Source organism: Ophidiomyces ophidiicola (genome assembly GCF_022830035.1).
Source record: "Ophidiomyces ophidiicola strain CBS 122913 chromosome Unknown scaffold_41, whole genome shotgun sequence".
In the NCBI taxonomy this organism is placed as follows: Eukaryota; Fungi; Ascomycota; class Eurotiomycetes; order Onygenales; family Onygenaceae; genus Ophidiomyces; species Ophidiomyces ophidiicola.
This window is the reverse complement of record NW_026054681.1, coordinates 65,805-93,777: the sequence shown is the minus strand read 5'-3', so window position 1 is coordinate 93,777 and position 27,973 is coordinate 65,805. Positions and strand designations below refer to the sequence as shown.

The 27,973-nt window shown below is 46.2% G+C and overlaps 6 protein-coding genes across 6 annotated transcripts; 1 reads left to right on the top strand and 5 right to left on the bottom strand.

The window, feature by feature from the left end:
• Positions 1-2,999: 2,999 nt before the first annotated feature.
• LOZ57_006394 (uncharacterized protein) lies at positions 3,000-4,277 on the bottom strand (the record flags this gene model as incomplete). The annotated part of the gene is made up of 2 exons (XM_049255413.1): positions 3,000-4,133; positions 4,263-4,277. The coding sequence occupies 2 exons, from the start codon at positions 4,275-4,277 to the stop codon at positions 3,000-3,002; spliced, it is 1,149 nt and encodes a 382-aa protein (XP_049105630.1).
• Positions 4,278-7,660: 3,383 nt separating this feature from the next.
• Positions 7,661-11,618, top strand: LOZ57_006393 (uncharacterized protein; the record flags this gene model as incomplete). The annotated part of the gene is made up of 2 exons (XM_049255412.1): positions 7,661-10,676; positions 10,747-11,618. 2 exons carry the CDS (start codon positions 7,661-7,663, stop codon positions 11,616-11,618), a joined length of 3,888 nt encoding a protein of 1,295 aa, XP_049105629.1.
• A 579-nt stretch (positions 11,619-12,197) lies between these two features.
• On the bottom strand, positions 12,198-12,794 carry LOZ57_006392 (uncharacterized protein; the record flags this gene model as incomplete). The annotated part of the gene is made up of 1 exon (XM_049255411.1): positions 12,198-12,794. The coding sequence occupies one exon, from the start codon at positions 12,792-12,794 to the stop codon at positions 12,198-12,200; it is 597 nt and encodes a 198-aa protein (XP_049105628.1).
• A 517-nt stretch (positions 12,795-13,311) lies between these two features.
• LOZ57_006391 (uncharacterized protein) lies at positions 13,312-13,627 on the bottom strand (the record flags this gene model as incomplete). The annotated part of the gene is made up of 2 exons (XM_049255410.1): positions 13,312-13,389; positions 13,451-13,627. 2 exons carry the CDS (start codon positions 13,625-13,627, stop codon positions 13,312-13,314), a joined length of 255 nt encoding a protein of 84 aa, XP_049105627.1.
• A 6,496-nt stretch (positions 13,628-20,123) lies between these two features.
• On the bottom strand, positions 20,124-23,432 carry LOZ57_006390 (uncharacterized protein; the record flags this gene model as incomplete). Its single annotated transcript, XM_049255409.1, has 1 exon — positions 20,124-23,432. The coding sequence occupies one exon, from the start codon at positions 23,430-23,432 to the stop codon at positions 20,124-20,126; it is 3,309 nt and encodes a 1,102-aa protein (XP_049105626.1).
• Positions 23,433-24,538: 1,106 nt separating this feature from the next.
• Positions 24,539-27,503, bottom strand: SWE1 (mitosis inhibitor protein kinase swe1; the record flags this gene model as incomplete). The annotated part of the gene is made up of 3 exons (XM_049255408.1): positions 24,539-25,267; positions 25,321-25,964; positions 26,024-27,503. The coding sequence occupies 3 exons, from the start codon at positions 27,501-27,503 to the stop codon at positions 24,539-24,541; spliced, it is 2,853 nt and encodes a 950-aa protein (XP_049105625.1).
• Positions 27,504-27,973: the final 470 nt, after the last annotated feature.

Genomic DNA, 27,973 nt, shown 5'->3' with positions numbered 1-27,973 from the left:
TATCCAGAATGATAATGCTACTACTGGCAGGTGGAATGCATCCTTGGACCCTGCTGATTTCTCCCCCTGTACTGTATACAGGTCCAATTCTCATCGATCACAAGTCACAGATAGCAGAACAGGCTACGTGATCATATAACTAAGCTATATGACACAGTAGAAATATATAGATCTATCTCTGTGCCACTGGCTCCCTTGCTGGCATTGGGCCGCGAAGCGAGGGTCAAGGACGAGCCATGTCTCGGCCGTGGGACATGCCGACAGTGACTACTCCGTACTGAGGTCTATCTATCTACCCCATGATTCTGTCTTCCGTATGCCCATTTCGAGACGGGCCAAATCATCACACCCAAAAAACCAAAAAGATGTAACTCCAACATCTCGTGTCCGCGAAAGCTAAAATGCAGGGCTTCGTTGGGGCGCTCTGGAACAAAGTTCGAAGTCCCCCCCCTTCCAAAACGACCCCTAGCAGCAGCTCATCCGTCGAGGGAGAAAAAAAGAAAAAAGAAAAACAAAAAATATTTTATAAAAATTTTCCCTGACCGTTTCGCGGCCTCCTCCGGGGTTTATCGCGGTTGATTGATGGAAAACCCAGATGCGAGATACAGACAAGAGGTGGAAAAACACTACTAACTAATGCAAGGCAAAGGCCTCGAGCTGGAGCTTTTTTTTCTTCTTTTTGGTGTGGAGTAACTAACATCTTTTTTTTTACTCGTGCTCACTACTATCTCAGCGGCCGCTGAAAGGCCCGGCCGCTAACTAACTAAACCGACATGGATTTGGCGAGCCAAAAAAAAAAGAAACAGAATTTTTTTTTCTGCCAACCAACGTAGGATTCGAGAAGCAGACTGACCAGGGGGAGAAAGACAGGTCTCGACTGTCGTTGTCGCCAATCAGATGGAGTAGCTATACATGTCTATCTTTATCGTTCTGGTCTCGATAAAATATCAAGCTGCTCTTGTCCTTCGGGCGGAAATGTACAGATAACGCACGGAGTTCAATTTTTTTGTTGTAAAAAAAAAGACAAAAAAACTAAAACCAGACTGGTCTCTTCTCCCCCAACACATCAATTTACTATTCCCTGCAGCCACGCAGAACAAACGCGGCTAGCAAAACGTGCCTAAGGATAGTCTGGGGACCAAGCACCCCAACCAAATGTACTACCCCGTATACGAAGTGACTTCCAACGACCAAGTCAAAGAATCTCTGTGGCCCGGTTGATCTGTCCGTCCAGATTGATATCCGTGGGAAGCATGGTGCTGCCGATCAGCACTCCTTTAGTACTTGTTTCCCGCCGGATATCGTACTCATTTCTGCATCACGTATTCCGTATTCTCGAATCGACCGCCTTTCTGTTCATTTCTATCTTTTCTGTGCCAGAGTTGTGCGCATTTCGAATTGAGAAATACGCTTGTCCTTCCCTTTTGCGCGGTTTTGTTGCGGGAGCTTCCAAGCCGAATGGGAGCGATTGATTCACACAACTTGAAGCTCTTGGGCTGTTAGCCGAAGAAGCTGTGCCTGATACCAGATTCTCCTTCTTAGTTTTTTGCTTTCTATGAGACAAGACCCCTTTCTGTCCCAAACTTCGAAGACAAAAAGAGAATCTGAAGTTCTCCGCCGGGCCAAGTGTGGATTGCCGTCATTCTTGCTAGGAGCAAGATGCCCTGAGCGCTGTCCCGATGTTTTTTTTTTACCGACAATCTGGCATCCAGTCATTATTGTACTCCCTAGCTCCACTGTCATTTCATCAACACTATCCCACCTGCTAGCTAGTCGTTTCACACAAAGAAATCCCTTGGTGTTCCTGCCAGAGATACCCGCAGACTTTCTCCTCTGGACGGTGATCGATGCCTTACTCTACACGGAGCACAAACCCGTCAATGCCCATTATTATTGCGCCGGGTCTACGCGGCCACCGGTCTCATCCTTTCAATGGGGTTATTGGCAATAAGAATGCGACCTCTCCGAAAAGAACCGCCAGCTAAGCGCTGAGAACATTCCAGGCGATCCTCAATGATCTGCGATCCAGCAGGTTCTACGGAGTACGGAGTATACTCCGTACGCTGTGTAGATCAAACGCCGAGACAGTAATAGTTGTCCTGCGCAGTGGATATCTCTTTATTAACCCCCCTTCTCCTTCTCCGAAAAAGCTCCGGGGAGGATCACGCCTTTTTGATAAGGTGGGAACCTGTCTTTTTTGAGGGTTTTTGTTTTTCTTTCTATTTTTTTTGTTCTTTTTGCTTGATAGTCGGCTGGAGTACGGAGCAAATGCTCCGTATACACCGCTTCGAAGCTCCTGCATTTATTATTATTGTGCTGCGGGGAGGCAGCAGTCCGTTTCTTCTCCTTGTTGTGGATAACTCTCCGGCTGTCCTGCATTAGGTTTGAAAGGTGGATAAGTGCCGTGTGGCTCCTCCGGCAAACGCTGGGCCCCATGACGACACGACAGGCCTGGAGGGGAGCGGTGATATTATTACGCAATACAGAGGTACTTGCTATCCTTTTTAAGGCTGAGGGGCCCTTTTGTATGGAGAAAAGCTGGGCCCGGCGCTTCTTGTTCGAAGGTTTGGCTGTTTCATGTTGCCCGTTGGGCATCGTCGATGGAGGGGGGACGATCCCCGCCGAAATGGGATAAGCGATCTCAGCCTCTTGATACGTCGCGCGCGGAGCCCCATGGTGGTTGTGGAGTTAAGGGGGTGTAGACCACACAATCAACTACATATGGTCAACGGGCCGGTGGTGACAGAGAATATTATTATCATCAGCCTGGAATTTGGTGCTATAACTATATACGGGGAATGAATTGCAATTTCGTGTTGCTCCCTAGCTACAATTTTACCAACGATCATACCTGCAGATACACTTTGAAGCGCCAGGAATGCCCCTGAGTGAAAAAAATAATGCTCCTCATTTTTGCTTTTTCATTTTTCTTCTTCTTCTTTAGAGCATGAAGCCCTTCCTTGCAAGGAAGATGAAGATGTTCTGTTCACCGCACGAGCCTACGCTTTGTCAATGCGTGGGAGGATGTGCGGCATCGGTCCTGCAGGCAAGATAGTGAAGGGAATTCCCAGCCGCCTATTGTGCGATTGCAAGTACCCAGTTTTGAACTGAATGCAGATTAGTCCGCTTCTCTGCGACATATGCTCTATGCATTCGTATACCCAGTCCTTGATACCGAAGCTCCAGGGCAAGATGCGGGGAAGGGGGAGTGCGAGTAGAGGGTGAAGGAGAGTTCCATGACTCACCGCGATGAAATCCGTTGTTTTCCCAAAGGCGCCGCCATTCGTCCTCGCCGACTCGTCCCAGTACAGGGTCCTCAGCCACCGATCGATACGCGGGTAGTCGTGGCGGATCATCCGCAGATTACATTTAAAGGTGTGATGGTAGGAGACGTCGAACCGGACGATGGTCGGATACAAGCGAACATCTGCATCCGTGATATGCTCTCCAAACAGATATGGCCCGTGTCCGGGCTCGCCCAGGTGCCTTTCGAGGCGGTCGAGCGAGGCGAACAAGGGGTAGACATTCTCGTCGTACGCCTCTTGCGTAGTGGCAAAGCCCGTCTTGTAGACGCCGTTGTTCACCGTCTGGTAAATCCATTCGTTCATCTCGTCAATTTCATTCCGTAGCTTCTCCGGATACAAGCCTCCATTGGGCTTATTAATTTCGCGCAGTTGCTCTGGAAGCAGGTCATCAAATTCAGTATACATCATGCGGATGATCTCACTACTCTCATTATTGACTATCGTCTCCTTCTTCTTGTCCCAGAGCACTGGTACGGTGTATTTCGCAGCATACCCCGGATCCGCTTTCAGGTACAATTCCTTCAAGTAACGGAAGCCGTATACCGGATCTTCTGTGGCCGAGCCAAACTCGCCGGAAAACATCCATCCTTCGGGGCTGAGGCGTGGATCAAGGACGACAAGCTGGATGAAGGGCTCTAGGCCCTTGAGGCTTCGTACGATATTAGTGCGATGTGCCCAGGGGCAGCTGGTGGTGATGTAGAGCACGTAGCGGTCTTTCTCAGGCGGGAATTCGGCCGAAGGAGAGCGGGAAATGGTGGAACGGAACGAAGAGGTCTGGCGGCGAAAACGGCCGTCTTGATCCGCTTGGTTGTAGATCGATGTCTCCTGCTGAGAAGAAAGTAGTTAATAACGATGGTAACCTGGGTGGATTTCTCTTTTGTACTGCCTGGACTCCGAACAACCAAAGGTCTTGTTGGCAACGAAGGGAGACGAGCTTTGTGGGTTGGGGCGGGGTACCTTGGGATCTGTCATGCTGGTAGGATCTCACGCCAAACTGACTCGGGGTGGCGAGGTGGTATTTGCTCTGAGATTCCTAGTTATGGTTTGTATTTTTCAACCAAAAGGGTTAACCTCCTGTGCTGTTTGGTAGTAGTTAACTAACTAGCAGACATCCTCCCGCGATCCCATCGAGCTCCGCGGGTCGGATATCCCGATGTAGGGCGGGTAGTTCCGCTCTGGGGCTCCGTCGCCGCTTAGAAATCATCGACGTCGTTGCCGTGGATGGGCATTAATCATCATCAACGGGCGAGCCAGGCACGTACGGAGGCTCTTCTTCATCCACCCCGCACGTTGCTTTCATGATGTCCGGCCGCACGAAATACCATCAGAGACACCGGTTCGCCTGACTAGACTCGATTCCTACCAATGCAGGGTCCCCCCAGGCTAGCATCGTGACATCACGGTCTGGCCTGGGCGCCGGACGGAGGGGAAAATGGAGGGCCGGAGACCACGGGTGGCATTCATTGGAGGGGCGAGAACGAAGCCAGCCGAACGAGCTGATTATTGTGACGTACGGAGAACGGAGTATAGAGAGGGATGTCATTATCTCCCGCGGCCTTTTGAAAGCTCGACGGCACAGCACACCTGGTGCGGATCAACCAGCCCAACCCAGAACATAGGGAGAAGCAAAGTTCGCATGGAACTGGGGATCTGCTCTTCGGAGCATCCTTTGCGGGGGGGAAATGCAAGGCAGGAAACCGCTTGTTTGGTTATCAGCATGGAGCTCCCTCAGCAGACGTGCGACATGGCCTCGCCAACAGCTGCGGCACATTCCCCCTCGATGGACAGTGCTTTTGGAGGGAGGATCAGACCGAACTGGCGGCATAGTTAGGCCGGAGATGGGCGCAGCATACCGCTTCCTGGCGTGGCGGTCCTGTCTGGTGGAAGAGCTAAGCAGGATGCTCTCTTCTTATCCGCGATCCGCCGGCTCTTGGTCGGGGAGATCAAGACGCGATCCTGCCTGGTGGTGTGAGCAAGCGATCACTTTTTGAAACAGGATACCCCAGAAGGTTGGCATGCTCTCTGGTGGGCCATCTGGAGCGGCCGCGGTCGTTCCCTTGTCCATACATAAGGCACACCGGCCGGGTGTGCGTCCGAGATGAACCTGCAGCTGCGGGCGACGGCGATCGTCCCATGTCTCACCCCTAAGATACCAAGATCAGCCATCGAAAACTGGACAAGACCCATAATAATACAAAACAACAAGCCCTGGGAGCCAGACGCGGCGCTGCCACACGTTCTTGCTCCGGCGCGAGAGGATCGCAGATATGATCGATCACCCTTCTGTACTCTACTCTAGTAGTAGTAGTCCGTCCTCTCGCCGCGACGCCCAGCAGCTCTGTGCCAAGCGGAACGGACCTGACGCTTGCGGCTTGGGGCATGTGCTTTTGGATCCGGTGGAGGCCATCGCCGTCGAGGCTCTGGCCCAAGCCGGGAAGAACCATGGAACCGAGCTGGCAAGGTTGCCGTCCAGCTGTTTCGCCCTTTTCCACCACCACCACCACAGCATAGCGGGCGGGCATCAGCCGCTGCCACCCGTGCTGGCTAACTAAGGAATGGAGATCCAAAACCGCCTCCTCATTATTCTTAAGGGAGCGCGTGCATGTGGCCAGACTGCGGCCACCCCCTAGCAAGGTTTTGCTGTTTTGTTTTTTTTTTCTTTTCCTTTTCTCCTTTCTGGTTGACTGCAACGGTCCCCCCAACGGCCAGCCAGCGCCCTGGCTGCGTGTTTTCTCCGGGTGGAAACGGGGGGTGTGATGCCCCACTGCAGATGCGAAGCGTTGGTTCGCCACAGCGACGGCGCAAGACAAGGCTTTGAAGCCCAACCCGCCTGCGAGACGGGCGGTCCTGGCAATATTACTGCTATTTTGGCGTCATCCACGCGCGCCAGTGCCCCAGCGTGGTCCCGGAATTGGCTCGCATGCTAAGGGCCCATCACGCTCGACTCGCGTATCGCTGGTACTGTAGGATTGGGGAAGGTGGTATGCCGCAGTAAATTACACCAGCACGAACGCCTCGGTTCAGTTGCAAGGCCTGGCTAGGATGGCAGCTCTCTATAGTCCTCCTGGCGGTCGGTTATGTCGAGGCGCGAGCAGAGCATCCATCGCACGCCCGGTCAGACGCTGGCCGCCGGCCAAACATCGCGGGTCCCAGCCCACAAAGACGCAGCAGCACCGCGTCTCCCGCTCGTTCGGGGCCGCTAAAACATGCACTTCAACTGCGAGAGCGGATTGAACCCACGCCGGCCGTAATAGCGCGACGGGACTCCACGGGGGTTGACTAAACGTTTGCTGTTGCGCGGTACCAGCGCTGCATGCGCTAACGTTTCCTCACCCCACCGCCAGCCGCCCAGGACGGGATCGTCGGTATCGGCTTGTATGTATGGGCGTATGTGCGTTACATTACCGCCCCTGAGAGCACGCCCGGAAAATTACGCTGCGCTGGGTGGGCAGCTGCACCGCGACGATGGAGAATGCTAATACTAATAATGTTATTAGTTCGGCTGCCCGTCCTGGTCTGCGACTACTACTACTGCTGCTGTTGCTGCTGCTACTGCTACGCGCGCGTGTGAGTGGTGTTTCTGCTTCAGCCCGCTGCAACCCCCGTTGGATCGCGCCGTTGAAGCTCTTGTCCCCTCTGGCTGGCCGTGTTGCCAATCCGCCCTGATGGGCTGAATCAACGCCCGCCGTGCTGCTGTCCACTACCCTGAAATGCACAGACAGCTGCTGGGTGTGTGTGTCCTCCGTACGTATGTGCTCTCACCGAGGAAATAATCCTCCTGTACCCTGCCCCCCCTGCTTGCGACATGTATAACCGGCCCGTGTTATTGCCCCCCAAGCTCATTCCCCCTTGCCTGCCCGGCCTTCCTGCGTCTCGAAGCTGTTCTGGTTAAACGGCCGCGGAGTGGCGCCGTTGGTCACACATCTTCCTGTTGCTCAATGCCTCGAAACGCCTGGTGATTTCGTTCGCATCCTGTTTGCCCTCTCTGCTGCGCATTGAACCACAATAATGCTAATTTGCTGTGCGTCGTGGTTTGACAGTCATCTAAGAATAAGATTGTGCCCTGTCACTCGCAATCACCGGGGGCTGTGCTCTTCTTCCCGCAACCAGACAGTCGCTGGATATCTCTTCCATCACTCTTAGATCCGCTCTTTTCACGCCGAATCCAGACGCCCCTCTTCTCGACGAAGCACAGCCACCTGCCCCCCCTCTGTCCTTCCTCGCAGACGTACCTAGCCTCGATCGACGCGCCGTCGGCGAACGAGACATTAAGCTATATGCCCTTCTAACCTCGACTCGTGGTGGTTGAGGTTTTCATCGATACAAACAACCGGAGGATGTGCTGGGTGTGAGCTATGGCCACCGATTGGGAGACTGAGCGTGGCTACCTCACGCAGGAGCCGCCCAGCCCGCCTAATTTGTTCTATAAAACCCCTCCTGCATCTGGCTCGCGGCATTCGACGCAGCGACGAGATTCATCGTCCGGCCCAGCCTCGTCCCCGCTTCCATTCTCTGCAAACCCCCGCCGCGATGTCGAATCGCGGCACAAGGTCCATCTGGCGAACGACGAGTCTATCTCACCACTGGATCCGCGCAGGTTTACGCCCACTCTACACGCGTCGCTCGTGGCGGAAATTTTGTCGTTGCGCCGTGACTTAGACGCTAAAACGAAGGAGATAGACACTCTTGAATCGTCGTTGGAAAGTGCAAGGTCCGAAGCTGAATCGCTTCAGGAGACGATATCCAAAAATTCGCAAGAGACTCGATCCCTCAAACGACAGCTACAGCTGCTTGAAGGCGGCTCGAATTCGGCCATCACCGAGCTGGCGAATGAGCGCGACGAAGCACTCGAAAATATTTCAGATGTTCGAAAAAGGCTTGACATATCGCAAAAGAAGCTGCGAACCCAAGCAGAGCAGATCGAACAAACTCAGGCGGCTTGGGATCAAGATAAACAACATTGGGACGACGAGCGTCGAACCCTAGAGAGGAAGGTCCACGTCACTGAAGGACGGCTGAAGCTGGTTCTTAACGAGATTGCGGCGGCGGAAGCATTCAACGAAAATAATAATACAGCGAATGACGATGGGTATAGGCGAGATAGAGCCAATACTGGTGCGAGTGATGCTACCAGTATTCGATCGAGCGTCGCTGAAAGATGCAGAACGAGCACTCCCAGTATGGGCAATGATAGGGATGTGCATAATTTTCGCTACTCTATCATGAGCCAAACCAATGGCAACATGACCAAGTCCGCCGCTCTGAACCTTGCGGATGAACTGGCATTCGACGAGGAAGAAGAGGACATGTCGACCTACACTGACGACGAACGTCCTGAATCGCGTGATACCTTACCAGAGGAAAATTGCGTACCAAACCAATCGCACCCACTAGACCTAAAGGCTCGAAAGATTTTGGGGCTGTCGTTTGATGGCCATGAGCAAAAACCTTTGGTAGCCAATGGTATATTTGATGAGAGTGACGCAGTAACGATATCCAACCAAGGTAAATTCGAATATAAGGACATGGGCATCCAGTACACTCCGCCGCCGTCCCCAAAATCGATACCCGAACAACAACCAGGCCCCGTTTTCGAATCGCGCGGCATACAATCGACTCTGGCTGATGTTGCAGTCGACCAGACGGATAAATCGAGGCTGAACGTCACAAAAGCAGAAGAGGCCAACCTTACTGTTGACTGTGGCACCCTCACCGTTCCTGTTGCCATGGTATCTTCTCCGTGTCAAACAACGGACGAATTATTAAACAACGTGACGGGCTTGCAACACAATGATAACGGACCTGTAAGTACGCGAGAGATGATTTCCTCTGGAACTCAAACAGACACTGCAGAGTCTCCGAAAGACACGGAAACTCGTTTACAGATGCCTATCCCCATGATTGCTGTTCATCCTCCTGGATCGAGCCCGCCATCGCCGCGCAACAGTGTAGTCTTGCCCCCAGCCACCAGGAGCGCTGCATCTCAGACCGAAGTCCTCCTGCTCCAGAATACGTGCTCGTCGGCGATGCAAACGGAGGAGATTCGCGTCGACAAGCGTGTCATAAATGCAGCCGCCGCCCTACTGCCGTCGGCCATGCCGGACAAGCCTTTTGACTCTGAGGTGGCTGATGCGCCTTGTGATCTACCAATGACTCCGTATTGTCCCCCTCCTAAGTCTCCAAAAAGAAAACTCCGTCATCCACCACCAGTTGACGGCCCTATCAAAGCTGCCAAGCAACAACATGGGGAGACCTATCATATTTACCCCGGCAACAATGATAACGGGCCGCTTACCGAGGACGAGCAGTCAGATATTCGTCGGCCATTTAGATCCAGTAGCCTATTTGCTGGCTTTGACGACGTGAGTGACGACGGCACCCAACGAAAAGGGCAAGATTTGTTCGGCGATGATGAGTTTTTGCGCCGCCCTATGGCCTCTTATACTTTAAAGTCCGGGAGATTGGTCTCAAAAGAGATGCCTTCTATCCTGGATCATGATTCAGATGCAGAGATGGGTGGGCAGTGCTCTCCAAAGCAATACAGGGCCAATGGACAAGAACAGCAACCTTCAGGCCCGCAAAATAAGTCGCATTCGAGGCGGGCGATGAGAGCTCAGCTCAAACAGATTTCTGGAGCCAAGGAGCCAGATATGCGACGTGCTGCAATGATTTTTAGCTCCACAGCAATGCATCAATCATACCGTCCTCGCAGTCCGAGCACCAGCAGCGCCAGTCCACAGAATCCGGCGCCTCCGCCATTCCCTGTACCGACACGATTCAGCTCTCGCAAGCCGAGAGGTGGTAGTGATGGTGCACAGAGCCCCACACCGTACGGTAATGGTAGCTTGTCGGGGCGCATGGGAGACGGTTTTCTCCGAAAATCACGTTCAGCAGCGGTGGTGCGCAAGCAGCTAAATGGACATCAATCTCCAGCACTTTCGACCTCGTCCATGGCTCCAGATAGCCCGTTATATCCGCCAATGCCTCTTGACGAAATAACAGCACCTCGCAACAAGCGAAATGCTCAACGGCCCGCAAACAACCATATGCCTCCCTCCAAGGCTCTATCTCACTCTCGAAAAGATTCCACTGCAACGACGGTACAGCCAACAAGTGTGGTTGATGCCATTGCGCAGACAATGGTAGGCGGCTGGATGTGGAAGTACGTTCGCAGAAGAAAGTCGTTTGGGATGACGGAAACTTCGAAAGACGGCTGGGAGATAGGAAAGAATGCGGATGAAGCTGTGGCTGCGAATACTGGTGTTAGGCATAAGAGATGGGTATGGCTGGCGCCGTATGAGCGAGCGATCATGTGGAGCAGCAAGCAGCCCACAAGTGGCCCGGCTTTGCTGGGTAAGAGTGGCAGAAAATGTGAGTATCTGGTTCTTACTCGTGTGTCCCCGATTTGACATCCCGATTTATTTGCTGATTTCTCAAACAGTAATCATTCAGTCTGTTCTCGATGTCAAGGATGAAAATCCAATGCCCAAGGGAGCCAGCCCGCAGAACCACTTCCGCCGTTCGATCTTGATTTTAACGCCTCAAAGAGCCTTGAAGTTCACTGCAATGACCCTCGAACTTCACTGCATTTGGTTGACTGCCTTGTCTTTTCTCAGCCATTCTTCTATGGCTTTAAACGATCTCGCCGCACTACCACCCATCCCACAGGAAGAATATGCCCAACGCCAACCCACCGCATCTCTTCGTCGAAATCCGATTAGAGATTCCATCAGGGTAGCCAAGGGCAAAACTCGCTCAAGCAGCAAGTCGAAGCGGTCATTCACTCCGCAGCCCGCTGCGGTACCAGAACTCCCGCACATCGAGGATCGGGGGGACGAACCCGTCTGTGATGCAGCTGATCCTCCATTTGTCCCGAGATTTGCGTCTCACACCAGGAAAAGGAGTAACACGGCGCCCCGGCCCGTGCCTGCTGCTCTTCGAACCTTTTCCAGCCACGCACCCGCCCCGTCGACCTACAGCGCGACCACCGCTGGGTCGTCCGAGCTTCATTCCCCCTCATCCATTGGCCCGAGTGGGCTTCACAGCGGCCAGAGTAGCATTAGTCGTCGAATGTCGGAAGCCAGCGGGGCGACTGGTACAGGAGCGACGAATTTCTTCGATGCCATTGGCACCGTGAGGATGGAGGCGTTTGTCGACGGCAGCGTGGCGTCTCGCAGACGAGGGTTTCGCAACAGACACGGTGGAAAAAGAGATCCTGGACTTTACCCGCAGAGTCCAGATACTGATTTCACCCGATCTGATGATGCAAGCGATATCTTTTCTCGAAATGATGACCCGTTCAAAGGATTCTAATGGACGGACTTCTTTTGTTCAATGTTCTTTTCCTCTCGTTTGAATACCCTCCCTTTTTTTTTCTTTTAATTCGTTTCTCATCTGCCTGGCTTGGGTATAAAGATGTTGCAGGAACCATGCACGCTTTCATCTCGTTTTATCCGGGGCAGCCATCATATCTTGGGGTTTTAGCATTTCTGGGGAATTTGAAAATCGTTGTAATTTCTTTTGACCTTTCTTTGCGACATATCTCTCGCTTAATTTCATTACTTCTCATGGCGGAATCTTTCTTCCTGGCATTGCATTTTCTGGTTTCTTTTCTTGACTTTCTTTTGGGCCGGCAACGACTGGCTAACTGGATTACTCACCACGGTGTTTTTTCTATTCTTTTTGTCTGTTTGTAAATTATCACTCTTTCTGACCTGGACATCCTGCGGGGGTGCCCGTTCTATCTACAAATATTGGGGTTTATGTGCAGGCGTCAAAATGAGAATCTTTTTTTCAAGAGGGGTATTCTTCCACTTTGATGGAGAGCCATTTTTCTAAATCTCTCGGCTGCGGGCTTCTATATTAATTATTTCAAAAAAGGCGCAAATCCCATCATGACAGTCCTGCAGCCTTCGCGATTTCTTCATCTAAAGGATAGATTTTTTCGACTGGCAATAGATCCCGCGCCTCGTCGATCTTCCCCGCATGGACAAGCTGCCCCATAGTGACCATTAGGTCTGTAACATCGCGAATTGACACAATCCATTCATCCACATATCGATCCACTGCCTTCTCGCCCAGCCCAACTTGAATGGATCTAAACGGCAGCGGTCTGAACGCAAAATCCCGTTCTGGATCCCACTGGATACGCACACAGCTCTCGTGCTTTTTGCGCTCAAGCTCGTGACAGAGCGATTTATCGGGGCTGTTGTGGTTGATGAAACTGTTGCATAGCGCCCACTCGAAGCCCGAGCGCGAGATTTCAATAGCGAGGATACGCTCTTGGCCGGGTTTGGACGCCCAGCCCGAGCGGTAGGCCATCCAGAGAAACGACGGCTTGATCCAGGTCATCCGCGAACGTTTAAATGGCGGGACAAACTTTCCAGCGAGGAGGGCGGGCGATGCGATGGCGGACGAGTATGCCTGGTAGACCGTGATGGTGGTATCTGTGTACTGTGCGCGAATTGTACGATAGGGTGATGAGGACATTGTCAGTAAAGTTTGATGGAGGCTTAAGGTTTCTCTAGAACCTTTGTTTTGAGGCCATTTCGCGCTTTCTGGAGGCCTTTTTAAAGAATGGGGATTGCCAGCCTTATCCGATACTAATTCTGGTCTCCGACTGGGGTGACATCAACGCAGCCATTGTCGAGTCATACCTACGCAAGGCTGGCCACCTTAGACATGCGCGAAATCATGCTCTCACAACGACGTTGTGTGGCACAGAGTATAATGAAGAAATGCAAAGAGGGTTTATGATTCTATTTGAGAGTATATATACACCATGCCCACATCGACAAACTTCTAAAACAACCAAGACGTACACTCAAAAAAGTTCTCTCAAACACTCGCAAGTATGCCCATTTCCGGTGTCGGGCTTCGAGTCAGACACCAAAAGCCAAAAGCTACCACCATGCGCAAGGCCGATCCGGGCCATTAGGCTGTCAGTCAGCGGTATCTTATTATCCAAGGCTTTACTATCGCCTAGATATGGTATTCTCCCTCGATCTTATAATTTCGCAGCTTCCTTGACGTCTCCGATTTTCAATTTGGCGCCGTACTTTTTCAGTACCGATTCATTATGATACTGTCAAAGTAGCTTCATTAGCAGCCGATAGCCTCATGGCGCGTTGAAAGGAATGACACACCTTCCAGAACTGTTTCGACGCATCTTTGCCGGCAACACGTTTCAAGATTTTTGCGCCGCCGGGGTGCTCTTCGATGAAGTTGGTAATATCATACACGCCAGTGTCAACAATGATGTACATGCCCTTGTCGGCAGTTTTGTGTTCAGCGACCTCGGCGGGTGAGAATGACTTGGACATCTTGGACTAGGGTCGTAAGGCGCGTACCTCAGGGGTGGTTTGAATCTATGGGGCTTGCACTTTGTTCAAAAGATGTGGGTGGACAAGATCGAAAGGCCAGAAAACAGAGAGGCCAACGAAACTGCCAGGAGTGAGTTAATCAATAGTTAATAGTAACTGACAGCCCGTGGACGGCGCATTTTCACACCACCGGAAGCTGGAGCAACGACGACACTGTCGCCGAACCGAGGTAATCAGCCGGTAAGCCAATCAAAAGCCTCGGATTATTGATTTTCTAATCCCGCACGTGAGATGAGTCATCCAACATGTGATTGGTTTGCTTATTCACAGGTCACGGGGATCGGCTTATTACCGTGGACTTGGAGAGAGGCAGAAATGTCCAAAGTCAGGAGACCGTAGATTGCAATATCACGGCTATCAGTGTCTCCAGACGTTGAGAAGCCAATCAACGGGTTTAGTATTCCCCATAAAATAGGTCTACTATGACGTATGACCTTCATTTTTAGTAGTCATATCTTCAGATCTAAGTGCATTTTCGTACTGGACAATTTGATGCCCAGTCGAATGTATACCAGGTCTTTCATTTTGCATTTTTGGGCAAACTATAACCTGCTAGGTATCGGACGACACAGGAGCACATGATGATCATGTGACTGAGCATCTATAATATTGCATCTGGTCTTGCTCCTAATGAATGAGACATGGATACTTATAGATGAACATGCTATAACTGAGGCTATGAGAAAAACATATGAAAAACCCCTAGCAAACCTTCATCAGTCCAATAGACAAAGATAATGAAATCAGTATCATGATCAAGAGAAGAAGATGACAAATCTATAGTTCTTCAGTTTCTTTTTTAGAGATCTGATTATCTAATAAATCATCTGACTTCTGCTCAACACATCTTCATAGCTTTGACAGTGGCATAGACAGTGAATTCTTCTCTATTAAATAATCAATATTCATAAGCTTCAGTTGCTTAATAAATTTTTTAAATTTCTGTCTAGACAATGTCTTTGTTAAGTCATCTGCAGACATATTATCACTTTCAATTCAGCTAATATTCAATTTCTTATTAGTAACTGCTTGTCATAATCAGTGATGATGAATATTAATGTAATGAAGCTTGATAATTAGTTGCAGAGCTACTGAAATCAGTAATCATATCATTTGTAAATTATCACATAAAATATCAAAATCTCTTTCTAATTTCAACATAATATTCTTAAATAAGTGTTTCCACCACATGATTTCTTTTGTCATATAGAATAGTGCTAAAAGCTCAGCTTTCATTGAAGACATTGTAACAGTCTTTTGTCTGAAGAATTTTTAATCAATCAAATCTTCAAAGAGCTTAAATACAGAGCTCTGAAAGAAGTGTCTTGAGCTCAAATCATCTGCAAAAAAAGAATCACTGATGATTATTAAATGAGTGTTAATGACATTAGTATTATTATTCTCTCTCTGGGTATTCAATCTGTCATCAGCATGAAATTCAAGAGCATAGTACTTCATTGAAAAAGCATATGAGATAACTCTCTCAATTGTTGTATGATGTTCTGATTCTGAATTAATCAAAGCCTCACTTAATTTTGCAGTAGCAAACAAAATATCAGATCACATTATAATAGCAGTATAGAGAGCTGAATCAATCTTCTGTTAGTAGACATATATTCATTGCTTATCTTGCACCTTCATATAAGAAGCTATATCTGCAGTTACCATTGATGTATGTGATGACTTCAATCTCATAAGATTGAACTTATTAGTGATCTTCTCAATATAACTATTCTGGCACAGTCAAAGCTTCTGAGCATTTCTATTGTATAAGACACAGATATCTAGAAATCACTCTAGCTCTTCAATTTCTCAAAGCTCATAACACACTCATAGATTCTTCAATAACTGCTTAAATGTTCCAACATTCTTTCTGTGATATAAAAATACTATGTCATTCACATAAAAGAAGATAATAATATTCTTATCAATAAATAGACATGATTCTTCACAAATCTGACAGAATTTTAGTTCTCAGAGTGTTGAAGTGAGATCTTCATATTAAAGTTGTGAAGATTCAGAATGATTATATAAGACACATAGAATCTTTCAAACATTTCTTTTCTTACTGTAACTCTCTGTCAGTCTGCAATAAACAGATTTATCAAATGAAGCATTAATGAACACATTAACAGCATCAATCTGGAAGATCTTTATTTCAAAATAAGCTGTTATAGTCATTAAAAGATGAAATATCTGCACAGTGAGTGTAGTGATGTAGATGTTATGTTTATTATTAATATTCAGATCTCTGCAAAAAATGAGTCTTGTCTTATAATGTTCCAAAAAACTGTTAACATCAAATTTGTATGTATAAATTCACATTAAAGAGATTGAACATATTTCTTCTGAGCTCTCTACTTCTTCAAAGCATTTCTTCATTCATAGCTTCTCCATTTTCACATTCATGGCAGTCTTAAATCCATCAGCATGTGGATGTTGTAACATAGAAAAATAATGCTTCAGAGACTTCAGAAGATTCTCTCTGTGAAGTCTAGAATTCATAATTGTAAAAGCTGTTAAATAGTCTCTATAAAATGAATTCAATTGTGCTATTTACTGCAGAATTACTGTATAAGCTGTTCATCTGTCAATTCAATCTGTGTTTTGATGCCTTATTCTAGCACTTTGCCTAGAAGATGAAGATTGCTTGTTCAAGCTCACTCTGACTGAGTCATTCATCACTTTCATGGCAAAACAATTGACTGTTGAAATCTCATCATTAGTGCTCATCATCTCTGCAGCAGAATGATTGACTATTAATTGTCTGTCATTTGTGCTCATCATCTTTATAGAGCTAGTGACAGAAAATGTAGTGAATGTTATATCTTCAGACAGCTCAACTACAACACCACTCATCATCTTCATAGCTTTCACAGCAGAATGATTGGCTGTCAATGAAAGTTGATTCAGTGTCTCTATTTCAGTTAATGGCATTGTTGAATCATTCAGAAGAGATTGAATGTAGATGTCTGAAGCTAACAGCTCTGATGTAGACTCTAATATTAACAATGCACATGTCTTTTCTGATTGATCAGTTAGTGTCTTAGTCATTGTTTCCATCAATCTTATTAACTGATTAACAGTCTTGTGACTTTCACATGATGTATTCTTCTCAGAGTCTTCATCTTCACTGTCATGCTTGCTCAAGCTCATCTTGTTAATATCACTTACTTCAACAAAAAATATTATATCTGGCACAATGAAGCTCTTCTGTAATAAAAGTTTGCTGCTAATCTCATTAAAATCAAATAGTGTATCTTTGTTGAATATAATGTCTCTAGTTAATATAACCTTTCATCATACTGAAATTCAAATGCAAAAAATATTTATTGATTTGTATTTAATAAAATATTCAACTTTCACTCTAGAAGTCAGCTTCTGATTTCTTCTGTATCATGCATTCTTAATTAAAGAATATGCTCTACAGCCAAAAACTCTTATATGTCTAATTTCAGTTAAAGAAGTTGCAGTTTGAAGATATTTCTCTAAGAATTCAAGAAAAGTGTTTCAATCAAGATCTTTAATCAGAATTCTGTTTAAAATATATGCTGCAGTCTTGATGTATTCTGGCCACAAATTCTCAGATAAGTTGGCTTCAATTCACATTGTATGTGCTGCTGTCATTATTAAAGCTTTCATATGTTCTGCAGCTCCATTTTGAGCTGATGTGTAGAGTGTCAAACATTGAACAACTATATCATATGTTCAAGTCAACACTGTCAGTTCTGACTGCATAGAGATCTCTCCATCAATTCAAATAGTTAAGATAGTTAATTGATATAAATTGAGAATTACTCTTATCATTTTTGCTGTACATGTCAAACTTTTAAATTTTTGCTGCATCATTTTCATGTAGTGCAGATGAATATAATCACAATATAAGTGAATCATCCATCTATCTTCATTATAATCTGAAGCAAACTGTATGAAATCAACAGACATCTTCATGAACAGACATGTAGATCTTTCCAACAGCATTCTGTGTATAATTTACTTTGCTTTCAAAAGAGCACAAGATCTGCACTCCATCATTAGAGAATTTCAAGAGATCTTTTTAAATTTCACATCAGTAGACATCTTCAGAAGATGTGCCAGAGACTTTCTGTCCAGATGATTAAGTCTCAGATGTTAAATATTCATGGTTTCTAGCAAACTGAAGGTCAACATCATCAACAGTTTTTTAATCAAATTTCTACTCAATAAGACAGTAAAAACACTTCTTGTTATACTGTCTGTTGCAACATTAATAGATCTGTATTCAACAATCATTTTTCTCTCTTTAACAGTCAAATTGAACAAGATATCTCTTGTGCTGACATAGTAAACTGTAAGAGACTTGTCATTCAAATAACAATTCTTTGCATGCAGCAATCCATGTGCTACTAGATTTATATGAAAGTCAGAAACATAGAGAACATTCTTTAGTAATATCTTGTCAGCATCTGCTGATGTTTGAATATAAACTTCAACATCATCATATTCATGAATTTTACAATGAGTATTTCCAATGAGCACAATATCTAAAGAATCAGTGTCTCAGTAGTTTTGAAATCTTGTAAAATCATTGCAAATATGTGCATCTGCATCTTCATCTAATATGAAACTGTTCCATAATGAATAGAGTTCATATTTATTGCTCATGTTAGTGGAGTTAAAAACCATTACAGAAGCAAAGATAGTCAGATTAGAAAATGTCTTGACAACAGCTTTGTTAGCATCATCATCTGTTGCATCATCTGAAGCACTAACTTCTTCAGTAGTATTCAAATTCTTCAATTTCTTCCAATTTGCAATCTTTTTCTTTAATTTTCTTTTGTTCACTGGATTCTTCAATGCTTTCTTGACCTTATTATCAATTTTTGAATCTGGTTTCCAGTTCATTGGTTGAACAAGTGAATTAAAATATGAACAGTACACCCAATCATATTGCTCTTCACAAAGATATGCAGAGTTCATACTTTCATTATTCTTCTCTGACAGCTTATTTTAAACAATTCTTTCAGTGGAATATGCTGATGGCTTATTACTTTGATCTGGCTCAGTATCTTTCTTTAACAACTGTCAAAATATCTGAATATGTCTATAAATATTCAGCTCATGTTCTCAATTCAAATTCTTCTCAGTTAGAAGCTTAGATAGATATGTATAGAAGAACTCTCTATAATTTGAAGAGATAGCTCTCAGAAATTGTTTTGAGACAAAAGATTTGTGAATATATTTGCACATATCATACATGATTGTCTGATTCAATGCTTCTTTATAGTTCAGTAAATATGCTTCAATTACATAATTCTTTGACTCTTCTTCAAGAGTTTTGAATTTCTCTACTAGTCTAGCTTTCAATTGAGAAGCATTCATCACATTTCTAGCATATAAAGCTTTCAGATGTTCTTTTGCAGTAACTTCTACATCATTTAATTTACTTATTGTAAGAATTCTCAGAGACAGATCTACACAGTCTCTTATTGTCTTCTGTAGCTCTTGCATCACTAAGACTCTCTTCTTTTAAGTTCTGTTTCAATTTCTTTGCATATTTCTTGCATGTTTCATATCCACAGAAGTTGTGATTTCTTTGATTTTCTCAGAAGGAAGAAAATTCTCTATAACAGATTTTCAAAGTTCAGAATGCATTTCTTTTGTCAGATTGACATACAGTCACAATCAGTAAAGATTTACTAAATACTTAATGTCTTCAATTCATTCTTCTCAATTATTAGAACTATTCAGCATAACAACTCTTCTAGACAATTCATTCATTTTTAATTAATTATTGAAGTGAGACATTGACTCTAGATTATGATTTTCTGTAGACTTAGATCAGTAAATATATAGATGCATTAGATCTTCACAAACTCCACAATTAAGATTTAAGCTTAAATAGAGGGTTCAATGTATGATCTCAAGATACTTAATAGTAATCTCTATTTGTATGGGTAACAAGAGTGAAATAAAGTATCTTGAACATATCTTTAGATAACAATCAAATTCTTGAAAGAGTCTGGGCTCATAACTATCAGATGACACAGAAGCATGTGATGATCATGTGACTGAGCATCTATAATATTGTGTCTGATCTTGCTTCTAACAAACAAGACATGAATACTTATAGACAAACATGCTATAATCAAGGCTACAGAAAAAACATATGAAAAACCCCTAGCAAATCTCTGCCAGCCCAATAGACAAAGATAATGAAATCAGTACCATGGTTGAGAGGAGGAGGTGGCGAATCTATGGTTCTCTGGTTCCTCCTTCAGAGACCTGGTCACCTGACAAGTCACCTGACTCCTGCTCAACACTAGGTGAGCCTAGATATGACATAAGGCGCGAGAAAGACGGGGTTTTAGTTTGGTATTGAATCGATATTGGTTCAATGCAAATCGAGAGTGGGTATCAGTCCGTTTAGTTACATACATAACTACATAGTACATCATCACATTTTGCTCTTCTCGCCGGCAGCGCCTTTGCCCTTGGAAACCTTTTTGTCTAGTCCTAAAGTTTCGAGGTCTTTTTGTTTGTGATAGTGCGGTGCCACTTCAACCAACCACTCTGCCTGTAAAGGCATATTGCTCCGCATGTATTCTTTGCTTGTTAACACTAATTCATGATAGATCACCCACTTGGGATTAACGTCAAACAAAGTACTTGACGGGTGCAGGTAGACAGTTTGGCCGTTCTTAACCGTCCGGTAGCTGTCGCCACCCCTCTGAAGCCGCGCTGCGTTGGGAAAAAAGCCTGCGGTGATCGCTTTTTGAATTGGCATCAAATTGTTAGCACCAGTAGTGCTGACTGTGACTTCAACACGATCGCATAATTTAGCAAGTTGATCTCGTACATCACGGGCCCGAGTTAGACTTCGTTGCTGGAGGAAGTTCTCTCTTGCCCAGACATAACTAAAATCAGAATCAACCCATTGGTTCCATATGTTCAGGAGCGAGAGATGATCTCCTCCATCCTTAATGGTGAAACGAGCACGGGCGCTATCGGCGTGTATCTTCTTGTCCTTGGGCCTATAAAATAGGGCACTTGCTTCGCCAACCATGGCAATGATTGAAAGAACCTCTTCAACACATCCATATTTGTCGGCGGCAAGAATTGATTTAGCTAGCATTGGATCTGTGGGGAATTCTGCCATTTGCCGTCCAACCTTGGTAAGCTCTCCATGATCATTGAGTGCTCCAAGTGCATAGAGTTGCTCAAGAGCCCGTATCAGTGTTTCGGCGGGGGGAGGGTCCATGAAATCAAAATCTAATAGATCATCGATCCCAAGGGATTTTAATGTCAATACAACACTGCTAAGATTGGTGCGCTGGATTTCTGGAGTGGTGTTTGCTTCCAGTTCGTTATGGTACGCCCATTTTGTGTACAGCCGAAAACACTTGCCAGGTCCAACACGACCAGCTCGACCAGCTCTCTGGCCAGCAGAAGCACGAGAGCATGGAGTGACAACCAAACTCTCCATGCCTGTGCGGGGATTAAATACATTCTCCTTAACGAAGCCAGGATCGATGACATATACAATTCCATCAATAGTCAAACTAGTTTCGGCAATGTTCGTTGCTAAGACAACCTTCCTTGCACCAGGGGGAGTAGGCTCGAATATCTTGGTTTGGAGTTCTGAAGGTAAATTTGCATAGATTGGGCATATGACCATTTCAGGGATTTTCCCACCCAGTTTTCTTGCAGTTTCCTGAAGGTTCTGCTCTGCGGCCTCTATTTCCTCTTGGCCAGTTAAGAACACTAAAATGTCGCCTTTCCCCTGAGTGATATGGATTTGAAAGACTGTGGTAATAGCCGCTGCAAGATAATTAGCCTCTGGTTGGGATGTGTAGTGAATATCAACAGGATATCGCCGTCCAGGAATGTTGAAAATTGGAGCATCGTCGAAATATTTTTGGAATTTTTGCGCATCAATAGTTGCAGAAGAAATCAATAATTTGAGATCTGGCCTTGCTTTTGCAATATCTTTGAGTAGGCCACATGCAATGTCAGTTGGAACAGTTCTCTCGTGGGCTTCATCAATCATTAATGCAGAGTATTGACCCAGGTCAGGCTCTGTCAAAAGTTCTCGTAGAAGCATGCCATCAGTCATATATTTCAGCAGCGTCTTATCACTGGTAGCATCTTCGAAACGAATAGCGTAACCAACCTCGTTCCCAACTTTCACGCCCATTTCTTCGGCGACACGCGCGGCAACACTCATGGCTGCGACTCGACGGGGTTGTGTGCAGCCAACTTTCAGACCACCTTTCGTATATCCCGCTTCATGAAGATATTGTGGAATTTGTGTTGTTTTTCCACTTCCCGTTTCTCCGACTATGATAATGATCTGATGATCGGCTACAGCCTGTAACAATTCACTCCGGAATTGATAGATGGGAAGGCTTTTGCGAGTCTCATCGATCGACGCCGCCTTCTTTTCAGCCTCGTCTATTTGATGTGCTAGAAGCTGTTGTTCTTTTGTTAACGGCTTGCGGTCTCCCTCAAGTTTCGAATCCATTATAAAATTGATTTTTTGAGCATCGTCAAACACATACTCATAGTCCCCTTCATCAACAAATTCTGCCCTACTAATTTGAGCTTTGGCTTTTGCTGTCTGCTCGTTTTCCCATTCTTCATGTTCGGTGATGAATCGCTCTTGTCCACGTTCATCTCTGTCGACATACCGTTTGTAGAGTGCCTCTTCCTTTCGCTTCCGATCTATTTTGCCCTTTTCAGTGATATAGTCCTCTGGTAACATATAGCCGTCACGATGGTCATCTATACGTAGCCTCTCTTCCGCGAGTCGAAGAACTTCTCGATTCTTCGCGAATTCCTCCTTTTCACGCCTGGTTAAATGCGGATTCTCCTTCAGTTCAGCCGTCTCCTCGGCGACCTGTTTGCGTAGTAACGCCAGTCTTTCCGTTTCTCGCTTTTTAAGATATTCCTGTCGTGAACGTAGTCGCAGATCGGGCATTGCGGCGTCTCTTGCAGTTGCATCTTCGGCTAAAGCACGTCGTCGCGCCACGTCACTATTCTTTGTAGAGGAACGGTCCTCGACAAATTTTTTAGATTTTTCTTCATCTTTTTTCGCAAGGCGTTTTGCAAATTCGTCGCGCTCTCTGAGGTCCCGTTTCCTCGACTTCTCTCGCTTCGTTTCTTCGTCACCATCGGAAGTGGGATGTGTCGTCATCACTTCATTTTGTCGCGCCGGCGAGCCCTGCTGCTCAGCCACGTCCACGTCGGGCGGTTCTTCATCCGGTATCTCTTCATCACCCCAACGGTCATCGAAGTCTCTATCATCAATTCGGCGTAATTTTTTCAAATGGCGACGTTCAGATGATTCTCCATCATGATCTCTTTTCCTATTTTCTTCCTTGTTGCTGTGTGAATCATCGTCACGGCCGCGTCTTTCCTTGCGTCTCGACCTTGACTTCTCCACGTCTGCTGGCGCCAATTGTGGTTCATCTGCCAAGTCATCTCCCATTTCCACTAGCCGATACCTTTTCTTTGTACCATTCTCGGCTGTCTTTGATCGTTGGGCGGTATTAATTTCCGATTTCGTCCCAAATCGAGCCCACAACTCCGACGAAAACGATTCTATGCCCACAGCATCAGCATCTAAAAACGCCTCAAGTTTCTCTCTTAAAGAGGTAGATGTTTTTGCGGAGGTGGCAGTGGCAAGGATGAAGTCAATCACGGTAAGGTCCGATGCGCCTGTGAGGTGTAGAAGTGAATCGGATACGTATCTCCTAGCGTCCATTGTGAATGTATTTTAAGTTCAATGTTCGGGATAAGGGTCACAATCAGCTATCAATTGAGAAGGATGTTTAAGAAGAGGAGAATAGATGTTTATAGAAGATAACCGTGAATGTGGAGGCATTATCGTCATTCTTGAAGCATCATAGCAAGGGAGATAACTGAGCTCCCCGTCTTAATGAGGACGAAGTTAACTAACTAGTAATGCCGGCTTAAAGACCTTGGGAAGAAGGCCAAGAGTTAGTTACCTAGACTCCACCACTGGCCTCTGTATTTCCTGTTGACTTCTATGCCAAAAAGAGACACGAAAAACGGCAGTATATGATGTTTGCACAGGCTCATGGATTAATGAAGCCAAAATGGTAGGCTTTGGGTGCTGGGCTAGTTGGAGTTGGTTAACTCAAACTAACTCCACGTGACCTTGGTGTTGTTGGAACCTTATTGTAACTACGGCGAGTGAAGACGTCCAGTGTCGCATATAACCACTCCCATTGAGGTGAATCGAAACATCACTTAAAATTCAAAAGCACTCATTAGGTCGTCTATCCGTTAATATAATATACAGTAGGAATTGCAGCAATCTAATACAGCAAAAATCAAAGCAGCCAAGCATGGGTAAAATATGAACATAGTGATACAGTTGCAAGTAGAAACACAGCCTGCATAATGCTGGAATAAAATGTAAATATGCAATTCAAGGCATCAACAGAGCAATCACCCCCAAGATCAAAAAAGCGACCTTGGCTCCTTAGCATCCCTGAACAAACCATCAATTAAATGCAGCAATAATGGAGAAGGGATCTCATCATAGAAAACCAGTACATTGCAATGAAATGCAAAAGAGAGCCCTGCGTGCTTTGTGAAAATGTAGTATGCGGGCAACTAAAACGCAATAAAATAATGTAAGTTGTTGCTGAACATGTGCTGTTTTCCATGCTAACAAGCAAATGCTAGGCCCATTTCTGAAAATTGCGCAAAACATCCCAAGAAATAAGCCCACAAAGGTATCCATTCAAATGCACAACTGAAGTATCTCAATAACGCCTTCCCGCTAATTTTAGGTTGCAAAGCTCTGTGCAAAGATTATTCTCAAGAGAATCAAGTTGATAATTAAACATCGATCATTTCGGCATCCTCGACAAGAACTTCGTCCGCTGGGCCCCAGTTACCTTCGTAAATAGTGGCCCCAGCGCGCCGTCGCCGTTCAGTCCATTGAACGCCGAACGATTGAATGACTTGGGCAGCTACAGGCCGATCGGCTGGATCAGGAGATATCATCCATCGGACGATTTTGTCGAGGGCTCCAACGTTATTAGGATCAATCATGAAGTCTGGAGGATCGGAAAGTTCGCCACTCCGGACGGAAACCAAGTGTGGCTTCACTTGTGGAACATGTTGTTCTCCTGAAAGCATGTCGAGTGTCAACGGCTCCTCAAGAGAAAAGCTATCTTCGAAGGAACAACTACTTGATAACGGATTTCCGGTTGCATCGCGAGGAATGCTTGTTTCGGAGCTCCAGGTCAAGCTTGGAACATCGCTGATATCGCCATTTCGAAGTTTTTGCCATGACAAGCCATTGTCAGGTAATTCAACATTGCCAGCGATTTCGAACATGATCAAACCAAGAGCGAAGATATCGGCGGGTTTATCGTAGCGTCCCTGAAGAATTTCGGGTCCGATGTATTCTCTGTCGCCCTCGCCTTCGATGCCATCAGCAGCTGGCCAGCAAGCTGCCATGCCAAAGTCTGCTATTTTTAAAACGCCTTCAAATGTGATTAAAATATTGGCTGGCTTCAAGTCCAAGTGAATGAAACCTGAATCATGGACACATTTTAGGCCCTATAGAAAAAGATTAGTCCAATAGCAATTTTCGGGGGAATTTGATTGCCTACGTGGGATAGTTCAAGTAAGATTTTCCAAATTCGAAAATCATCAAGCCTTGCTTTCAGTCCAACTTGCGAGAGAAAAACATCAAGACTCCCCTCTTCACAGAACTCTGTTTGAATGTAAAGGTAGTTATTATTTTCCCAGCTGTCAACAAAGGAAATAACATGGTCTGAGTTTGTCAGTGCTTTTAGTATGACCACCTCCATGCATCGTCTTTCCCGATCTTTGATGCCTGTGAATGGCTGTTTCGATTTCTTCACAGCCCATAGATGGAGAGGGGAAGTAAGTTTCTTAGACGATCCTGGCACAGTAGCTTGAAATGTGGCCATGGATTGGCGCTCAGTGACGCAATAAACCTGGGAGAATTCTCCAGTTCCTATCAATTCAACCTTATCAAACCGTGAAGTCAAGCACGAGTCGACATCTGGTGAGCTATAGTTATTGAGTGACAAAGTCGATCGCTTCCCAAGTTGTGGAAAGGACTCTCGTGGGCCGGTTGGAGTAGCAGGAAAGTTCAACGATGAGTCTAAGCCGGGCCTATGGTCGCTGAATGCGGAAATAGATAGACCACTCGGATCAGGGGGTAATATATGCTCCTGAGGGGTATGCGGTGACATATGGTCAATCGATTTGTGATGGAGTGGGCTTGCTATAGGTAGTACATTAGTATCTTGTCAAAACAATATAAGCTTAGCTAAGAGTACTTACAGCAAGGACCAACGCCACCATTTTCAAACATTGATCCCGGAGTATTGCTGGTGTTTAGCTGGGTTTGCGAAAGAGAAAATTGAGACGCGGAAGATCCAAAGGTTTGCTTTGTTGGAGTTGGAGGTAAGTCAGAGTCCATTGCATTTTGAGTGTCGTTGCCTGCGGAAGGAGATCGATATTGAGAGTCGTCCTCGCCATCAATACTGACAAAGCTCCCTCGTCGGGAAGGCGGAGGTTTTATAAAATTTCGGCCAAAAATTCCCATACCCTTAGGTGCCCGGGGCTTGCTAGTAATAACAGAAGTGTTTGTAGGTGTCCAAGGTGAGCTGGAAGGACCAAATGGGAACTTATCGCTATCAAAGGACTGGGAAAAGGGTTTGCGAGTGGGTATAAACGAAGCCCGTTTGCAAGGAGTGTCAGGCATATTTTTGCCGCCAAGAGGTGGGTTGAGAACATCTGCCGCATTTCGATTTTTCTTCGAAATCAAGCCAGTAGAAAAAAATGCAGCAGGAAGAGGTTTGACAAATCTATAGCTTTCGGGCGTTGCGAATGAAGCTTCGGAGCCATTTGACTCTTCGTGTTGTAACCGGCTTGAAACAAGGGGCTTTGAAGATCCAGCCGGCAGTGATTTGGAAAAATTTAGTATTGGCCGCGGGCTCAGAGGCCTTGCGGGTCCTGGGGCATGGGTTGGAGAATCATCAGCAAGACTTGAGTCTGACGACGACTGAGTTATGGTTCTTGAGAGGGGATGGGCACTGAGGGTTGGCTGCGCGAATCCTGTAAATTGGACAGGGGCTGGAGTTGATGTGTTTGTAAAAATACTGCCTGAAGGCGTAAAACTATCACGCTTCAAAGGGGAAAAGATACCGTTATCTCGCACCCCGGAGGCGTTGTTGCGGAGGGCTGCTGGAGTCGAGACTTCTGGGCTTTGATCAACATTGCCTTTGCGGAACAACTGTCTATCATTCTGACGTTGTTGGAGGGTGGACTTCCTCAATGATGAGGACCTTTTGGGAACGGTGGAGAATAGGGAAGGGGATTGTGGGAACAATGACCCAGTTGACTCGTGTTCCTTTGCTTCATTGGAAATGATATCTGGCGTATTGGCAGCATGTTCGAAAACGTCAAATTCAGAACCGAAATTAGCGCCATGAAGACTCCTTCGTTTGGGCACCGGGCTCCCACAACTTGCTTGATCTAGATTCATAAAGCCGTCGGTCCGTTTTAAAGGGCTAAGGGCACCAAAGTTGCCGCTGCGGCGTTTTTCTATCCGCGAGGGAGCAAGTTTTGGCACAGTCTTGTCATCGAAGTCTTCAGCAACAATCACGTTGTTAGGATTTTCGTAGGAAGTGCAGGAATCCATAGCTATCGCGGGCCCCGCCGGTTTGTTGTCGGAGTCTTCCTTTACGGCTTGGAATGACCCCGCATTACCATTGTCGCGCGATTCGGTTAGGGCTCGTTTTGCAGGGCTTAGGGGCATCGTTCTTAATCTTGACGACGATGACAGGTTACCGTAGCGTCGGAGTCCCGGCCGATGGATTCTCGCGCTTGGGGACAGAGGACTTGCGACAGGTGGAGAAGTTGTTGATGAAACGAAAAGCAGATTCCCTGGAGAAGATCCTCGTTTGGATTGCGAAAGAGAGGAGAAAAACTGGCCGGGTTTTGCGGGAGAGGAATGTAGTCTTGATGGGGATAGGATTCGAAAATCGGCTCCCTTTGAAGGGGATCTAGATAGAGAGCGACGAAGCTCGTTGAGGGCAGAGTTTGTGTGGGTATGGTGAAGGCTAGATGGTGAGGGGAAATGAAGAGTCCCGCCCGCGTCACGGTGCGGCGAGAACGAAGCCACCATTGTTGGCTCCGCCAGCTTGAGAGGGAAAGTTGCGCTGATCGTGGAAGGAAAGTTCGCTACCGTCGTTCTGTTACAAATCGATCCCCTATCGCAGGGTGCGT